The sequence below is a fragment of the Dama dama genome, chromosome 14, assembly GCF_033118175.1.
Source record: "Dama dama isolate Ldn47 chromosome 14, ASM3311817v1, whole genome shotgun sequence".
NCBI lineage: Eukaryota > Metazoa > Chordata > Mammalia > Artiodactyla > Cervidae > Dama > Dama dama.
Genome location: NC_083694.1, coordinates 44,053,260 through 44,061,607, shown reverse-complemented (window position 1 = coordinate 44,061,607; position 8,348 = coordinate 44,053,260). Strand labels below are relative to the sequence as shown.

Sequence of the window (8,348 nt, the reverse complement as noted above, 5' to 3'; positions counted from 1 at the left end):
AGATTGCATCTTCACCCAAAGCGCCCACATCTCCACAGGAAGGAAGCCAGCACTGGGCATTGTTTTATGGAATGTTCCAGAACACTACCTTCAAGTGTGGTTTCTGTAACTCAGATTCTGTGTTTTCATTAACTCTGCTGTGAGCCCAAAGACAAAGCCCCGAAGAGAAAAAATTCCAAACAGCCCTACTTGAAAATATTTTGAGTTCAGTTCTAGTAAAACGCATATCGCAATAAAGCAAGTCACAGGACTATTCTGGTTTCCAGTGCATACAAAAGTTACACTATTAAATGTGCAATAGGATTATGCCTAAAAAAATAGTGTACCAAAAATAAACTCAAAATGGATTAAAGATCTAAATGTAAGACCAGAAACTACAAAACTCCTAGAGGAGAACATAGGCAAAACACTCTCCAACATAAATCAAAGCAAGATCCTCTATGACCCACCTCCCAGAATACTGGAAATAAAAGCAAAAATAAACAAATGGGACCTAATTAAACTTAAAAGCTTTTGCACAACGAAGGAAACTATAAGCAAGGTGAAAAGACAGCCTTCAGAATGGGAGAAGATAGTAGCAAATGAAGCAACAAAGGATTAATCTCAAAAATATACAAGCAACTGCAACTCAATTCCAGAAAAATAAATGACCCAATCAAAACATGGGCCAAAGATCTAAACAGACATTTCTCCAAAGAAGACATACAGATGGCTAACAAACACATGAAAAGATGCTTAACATCACTCATTATCGCAGAAATGCAAATCAAAACCACAATGAGGTACCTTTACACGCCAGTCAGAATGGCTACTATCCAAAGGTCTACAAGCAATAAATGCTGGAGAGGGTGTGGAGAAAAGGGAACCCTCTTACACTGTTGGTAGGAATGCAAACTAGTACAGCCACTATGGAGAACAGTGTGGAGATTCCTTAAAAAACTGGAAATAGAACTGCCATATGACCCAGCAATCCCACTCCTGGGCATACACACCAAGGAAACCAGAACTGAAAGAGACACGTGTACCACAGTGTTCATCGCAGCACTGTTTATAATAGCCAGGACATGGAAGCAACCTAGATGACCATCAGCAGACGAATGGATAAGGAAGCTATGGTACATATACACAATGGAATATTACTCAGCCATTAAAAAGAGTACATTTGAATCAGTTCTAATAAGATGGATGAAACTGTAGCCCATTATACAGAGTGAAGTAAGCCGGGAAGATAACCACCAATACAGTATCCTAACGCATATATATGGAATTTAAAAAGATGGTAACAATAACCCTATATGCAAGACAGAAAAAGAGACACAGATGTATAGAACAGACTTTTGGACTCTATGGGAGAAGGTGAGGGTGGGATGATCTCAGAGAATAGCATTGAAACATATATATTATCAAGTGTAAAACAGATCACCAGCCCAGGTTGGATGCATGAGACAAGTGCTCAGGGCTGGTACACTGGGATGACCCAGAGGGATGGGATGGGGAGAGGGGTGGGAGGGGAGTTCAGGATGGGGAACACATGTAAACCCATGGCTGATTCATGTCAATGTATGGCAAAAACCACTATAATATTGTAAAGTAATTAGCCTCCAACTAATAAAAATAAATGTAAAAAAAATAGTGTACACACCTTAACTTAAAAAACATTTTATTTTATACCTACGGCATAGGGAATATAGCCAATATTTATAACTATAAATAGAGCATGGATTTCCCAGCTGGTGTTAGTAGTAAAGAATCCACCTGCCAATGCAGGAGATGCAGGTTCCACCCCTGGGTCAGGAAGATCTCCTGGAGGAAGACACGGCAACACACTCCAGTATTCTTGCCTGGACAATTCCATGGACAGAGAAGCCTGGCAGGCTACAGTCCATGGAGCCGCAGAGAGTTGGACACAACTGAGCACTGACTGCACTGAATAAATGGAGTATAACCTTTAAAAATTGCCTATCTATATTGTGTATGCATGCATGCTAAGTCAGTCATGTCTGACTCTTTGTGACACTATGCACTGTAGCCTGCCAAACTCCTCTGTCCTTGAGATTCTCCAGGCAAGAATACTGGAGTGGGTTGCCATGCCCTCCTCCAAAGGATCTTCCCGACCCAGGGATCAAACCTGCATCTCCTGCAGCTCCTATATTGCAGGTGGTTTCCTTACTGCTGAGCCACCAGGGAAGCCCACCTATACTGTATACCTGTAACTTGTATAATATACAATAACTATGCTTCAATTAAAAAAAACTTTTAATTAAAAAGAATTTATCACCAAAAAATGCTAACCCTCAGGAATTCCCTGGTGGTCCACTGGTTAAGAATTTGCTTTGCAATGCAGGGGACATGGGTTTGATCCCTGGTTGGGGAACTAAGATCTCACATGTCTTGGGGTAACTAAGCCTATGGACCACAACTACTGAGCCCATGCTCTGACACAAGAGAGGCCCAGGTGCTGCAACAAAGAGCCTGCATGCCACAACCAAGACACAGTGCAGCCAAATAGATGAATAAATGTCTAAAAAAAAATGCTAATGTGGCCCAAAAAAATGAATAAACGTTTAAGAGAAAAATTGCTAACCATCACCTGACAATGCCAAGTGGCCACAAAACCCTCAATTTGCAACAACAACAAAAACAAATGCAGTACCTTCATACTGGAATTAAGTGAGACACAGTAAGATGAGGTGTACCTGTGCTAAAATTCAGGTCCATCCATTCATCTTTATTGGCATATCTACCAGTTGTACCTATCACCAATGCAATGGAGGTGAACTTGGACAAACTCTGGGAGATGGTGTGGGACAGAAAGGCCTGACATGCTGCAGTCCATGGGGGTCACAAAGAGTCGGACACAATTAGGCAACTGAACACCACCACCACCAGCCACATAGTGTCACCCCACTTATTTAACTTATATGCAGAGTACATTATGTGAAATGCCATGCTAGATGAATCACAAGCTGGAATCAAGATTGCTAGGAGAAATATCAACAACCTCAGATATGCAGATGACACTACTCTTATGGCAGAAATCAAAGAAGAACTAAAGAGCCTGTTGATAAAGGTGAAAGAGGAGAGTGAAAAAGCTGGCTTAAAACTCAACCTTCAAAAAACAAAGATCGTGGTATCTGGTCCCATCACTTCACGGCAAATAGATAGTGAAAAAATAGAAACAGGGACAGATTTTCTTTTCTTGGGCTCCCAAATCAATGTGGACGGTGACTGCAGCCATGAAATTAAAAGGCTGTTGCTCCTTGGAAGAAAAGCTATGACAAATCTAGGCAGTGTATTAAAAAGCAGACACGTCACTTTACCGACAAAGGCCTGTATAGTCAAAGATATGGCTTTTCCAATAGTCACGTATGGATGTGAGAGTTGGACCGTAAAGAAGGTCTAGCACAGAAGAATTGATACTTTCGAAATGTGGTGTTGGAGAAGACTTGAGAGTCCCTTGGACTGCAAGGAGATCAGACCAGTCAATCCTAAAGGAAATCAGTCCTGAATATTCATTGGAAGGACTGATACTGAAGCTGAAGCTCCAATACTTTGGCCACCTGATGCGAAGAGTGGACTCATTGAAAAAGACTCTGATGCTGGGAAAGATTTGAGGGCAGGAGGAGAAAGGGGCAACAGATGATGAGATGCACCAACTCAACAGACATGAATTTGAATAAACTCCAGGAGATAGTGAAGGACAGGGAAGCCTAGCATGCTGCAGTCCATGGGGTCCCAAAGAGTCGGACACAACTTAGCTACTGAACAATGAACAACAACCTTCAAAATGCAATAAAGTGAGACGCAATAAAATGAGGTGTAATTGTACTAAAATTCAGGTCCATTCCATTCATCTTTATTGGCATCAGGTGCTTTGCTAGGCATTCCTGGCACAAGAGAAAACAAAGCAGTCCCTGAGCTCAAGACACTTAGGAGCAGATTACATGGAAAAGCAGGGCAAGCAAAAGAAAAACTTGTAGATTTGACACATCTACTTACAAACAAAGGATTCCAGGTTACCTGCCCGGGAGGCTATGTCCCTGCCAAGGTCTCCCTCCATTGGCTCTGTTGCTGGAGAGCTAACTACAGTCCCCACAGTTTCCCCAAGCTTCCCTTAGGAAACCCTGCCATCAGAGACTTATCAGGAATTCTGGTTTTTAAATTCCTCTCCTTACTACATTGTCCCATAAGGTAGCCACCAGCCACAGGAAGCCAGACTGTTTACACTTAAACAAATTTAAATGCGGGACTCCTCTGGTAGCTCAGTGGTAAAGAACCTGCCTGCCAGTGCAGGAGACCTGGTTCAATGCTTGGATTGGGTTTGATCCTTGGGTTGGGAAGATTTCCCTGGAGAAGGAAATGGCAACCCACTCCAGTATTCTTGCCTGGGAAATCCCATGGATAGAGAAGCCTGGTGTGCTACAGATCATGGAGTCGCAAGAGTCCGACAAGACCTACTCTCCAAACAACAACAGCAACAAATGAATGCAATTAAACATTCAGTTCCTCCACATCCAACCGCATCTCAAGCCACTTGTGGCTAGTGCCCAGCACGCTACAGACGCAGAGCATCTCCATCACTCTCTAACAGCCTGGTATGGGACATGACCTTCAACTTCATTTGGACCAACACCTAGGGGGTCCTACTAGGGGCCCATGCTGATGCCACGGTTGAGCCTCACAACTAGATGTGAATGTGAGCTTGAGCAGTAGACAGACCATGACAGTGGAGGACTTCCCTCACGGCCAGTGGCTAAGACTGTGCTTCCCCTGCAGGGGATGCAGGTTCAGTTCCTGGTCAGGGAAGTCCCACCAGCCATAAAGTGTGGCAAAAAAAAAAAAAAAAACCACAATGGAACACCCGACAGGGAACAGCCCATCAGTTGCCTTTGCTCCCTTGGCTGTCTGGTTCCAAAGCCGCCCTGGTCCAAGTCTGAAAATGAGGGTCTCATTTTCCCCTATCTGTAAAATGACAGAGTTGGGCTGGGAGTTTCTAGGGGTCAATCCCATCTGACATTCTAGAACTCTGGGTCAAACAAGGGAAAAAGCAATTTGTTAACAAAATATGAATTAGCATCACTAAGAATAAAACCAAAGAAAAAGGCTCTTCTGAGACTTTAAATGCTATTGCAGAGCTTTCATGTGGGGCTCAATCAAAGCAAGGGTGCATGGGACTTCCCTGGCAGTCCAGCTATTAAGACACCTCGCTTCCAATGCAAGGGACACAGGTTTGATCCCTGGTTGCACCCAAAAAAGAAAAGGAGGAGAAGACAGCACACTGCCTTGGCTTGCTGTCCAAAGTTCAGGCTCTGATGTAAACTGCTCTTTTTAGTTACAACTGCCCAGCACTGTGCCAAAGGTTTTATATCTCACAGCGACATTGGGCACAAGACAAGAATACTGAGGTCTAAAGCCCACAAAGACAAGAGGCATAACTGGGATTCCAACCAGGCCCTCAGCTTCCTGAGCCTGGGTCCTGCTTCTCAGACAAAAAGAGCTTCCCTTTACTTACAAGGTGGCAGTCATTCTGCCAGGCCCTGGATAACACTTTGTTTAGCACCTGGAGCACACATGATAAAATAAGCGTCAAAAAGTTAGGCAGCTTCCAAGAGGCAAAGGCCATATTCACAGCTAGGCCTGGCACTGCCTTCCCCAGCCTTTAGAGCCCCTCTCCCTTGAACTCCTCCTTCTGAACCAAGAGCATGAGACAACTCTTTTTTTTTTTTTCTTTTTGAGACAACTCTTAATTGTCTAGGATGGTGGGGGTTGTGGGATCCTCTCTCTTCGAGACTGTGTACTCCCTAAGCTGGAGACCCTCCCTCGGGGCATTTCACACCTTGGAGGCAACCAGGGACAGTTAATTAAATTCATGGCTGGGCTGCTCTAGGCCAAAAGGCTCTTCTTTCAACATGGGGTGTCTGCTTAGATGTCCTTAAAGGGCTCCAACCTGCTGCTACCTCCACTACAGTGTCCTGGGGTTTCTCTGGGCCAAGCCCTTGTGACCAGGGACCTCATCCCAACCCCTTCCCACTCTCTTTGACAGTTGTGTTGGCCACCTGAGGCTCACCTCCGCCAGGGATCCCACCCCGGTGTCCCAAATCCAAGACAATGTGCCATTGTGAATACTGGAAAGGCAGCCAGATAAGCAGGCATTATGAGCAAGAAGTGTGGGCCCATATGTAAGTGCCTAAGGCTGTTTGTTAACTATATTAGAAGCTGGTTTTTAAAAAGGTACTATGTATAGATGGGCTATTTGCCATCCTGATGAAGTATTAATAAATAAAAGCGCAGCCTTCCATGAGTAGACTGAAATCAGTATCTGCTTTCGCAGGGAGCAGGAGGAAAACAGGTGGGTCTGGAGACAGGAGACCTGTCAGGAGCTGCACCCCTCCTCCTCCTGTGGCTGGATGACCTTAAGAGTCTCCTGGGATCCCTGTCATCCACCCTCCCAGATATGCTGGGCAAACCAAACCAGATGCAAATAATGAACAAACCCTTTGCAAATAATGAGCTCCAAAGTCACCTGGCCATTATGAGGTAGAGATTGACCCCAAGGACCTGATTCCAGGCCTGTCTGTCTCTTAGGATCAGTTACTTGGATTAGTATCCCCCTAACCTAGAGTAGGTGGGGCCAGGACAGTCACACAGCCAATAACAAATCAATGGCACAAGGCTCCCTCAAAGATTTTCTCTCCCTAGAAAAGAAAACTGACCTTGAGGTCGGGACAGGACTCCAACTGAGTCAGAAGTAGGGCTGGGTTCAGGGGACTCCACGGATCCAGCACGGCGCGCCCAGCCTTTGTCTCTTCCGAGGAGATGTCAATATTCTCAGGAAATTACCTTGGCTTGAACCCAAGGTCAATGTGACGCCCAACCTAAGAATGTTAGGAGCTGAGCCCAAACAGGAAGGTGCTGTCACTGTCAGTGGTGCAGGAAGCACAGGCTCTGCCTGCAGGCCCAGCGCCTGCCGGGCCTTCCAGACTCCTCACCCTTCCTCAGCTCAGGCTCAGTACCCGCTTCCGTTCTGTCCGAGGGAATTGGAAAGTAACCTTGAGGTTACCCTGCTCCGGTCGGAAATGAGCCGGCTCGAGGTCTTGGGCATCCTCGGGGCCTCTACCCACCAGCACCGGAGGAGGAAGGCTGGGGTGGGCCCCTGACAAGAACCCTTTACCCCCATTCTGTAAGATGCTTTTGGGCTCAATGGACCATCCTCTGTTCTTAGCTCTGAGCTGTCAGAAGGGAAAGGTACTTCCTCTTCTTCCTGTTAACAGCCGCCTCCCCCACACCAAAACCTTGGCAGGGTACTGCAAGGTCTGCGTAACTGCAGCCCTCGCCCACTCGGGCACCCACTCCAGGGCTCAAAGGGTTCTGGCCGCCGCCCAGTCGAGTGGGTTACCTGCGCCGCACATGTCCGGGAATCCGGATGGCTTTGCACCACCGCCCGGATAACGACCTCGAATTAGGGGTCTCAGTGGGACCTGGGGTGAGGCCCCGGCATGCTCCGGCACCCGGAGGGGCGGAGCTGGGCGGGGCGCGGGGGGCCGCGCTCCGACCCCCGCCCTGGGAAGGGCGCCGCGCCGCTTCCTCGCGCAAACGGCCTGCGTGACCGCGGCGCCGCCCAAGAGATGCGCCGGAGGCCGGCGCGGCGGCGCGCGGGGAGGCTGCCGGCTCTATGGCATCTAAGGAGCATCCCGGCCGCGGCGGGCGGGTGGGATCCGGAGGTGACCGGCTCGGCGGAGGCGGGGACTGGGGAGGGGAAGGCGCGGGGCCGGTGGGGGTCCGCCAGGCCCCCTGGCCGCCCGCCCGCCCGCCGCGCGCCCCTCTTACCGGCAGATCTGGATGGCAGACGGTGTCTCAGCGGCGGGGCCCGACATTGTGGCGGCGACGGACGGCTGAGGGAGCGCGCAGGTGTCTGGCAGGCCAGGCGCGGAATGAATGAGCCCGGGCGGCGCCATGGAGGGGGAGGGGGGAGGCGGAGCCATGGCGCCAGAGAGGCGGGGCCTGCTCGCCGAAAGCGAATCGAACGCGGCCTCCCTCGAAGCTCCGCCCCCGCATACCCGCCCTCGCCCCGCCCCCGGGCCGGCATCCGCTCCCCCGGCGTCCGGTTCTGGCGGCGACGGGGCCGCGGTGGGGCGCCGCTTCCAGAAGGTTCGGCGGCGGTTGGGCGGCGCCGACACGGGACTGGGTGGCCGCGAGAGTGAGCCTCGGCCCGCGCTGAGCGTGTTCGTTTGGGGATTTCCCCTGCGCGTGCCTGACAGTTCGCGGGCCTGGGGCGCGCCCACCGCGCGGCGAGGCGGTAGGCGGAGGCCTTGCCTTCCTCGTGGGCCTTGCCTTCCGCGTGGGCCTTG

General features: G+C 49.1%; 1 protein-coding gene across 2 annotated transcripts in view; it reads right to left on the bottom strand.

The window, feature by feature from the left end:
• Positions 1-7,982, bottom strand: part of ACOT7 (acyl-CoA thioesterase 7) — a 97,169-nt gene extending 89,187 nt beyond the window's left edge. The window contains exon 1 of one of the 2 annotated variants that reach the window (XM_061160518.1): positions 7,828-7,982. In XM_061160518.1, the coding sequence (XP_061016501.1) occupies positions 7,828-7,982 (155 nt within the window). Of the gene's footprint in view, positions 1-6,713; positions 6,837-7,827 lie in introns of those variants that run through there. The other variant, XM_061160520.1, reaches the window with a different exon arrangement.
• Positions 7,983-8,348: the final 366 nt, after the last annotated feature.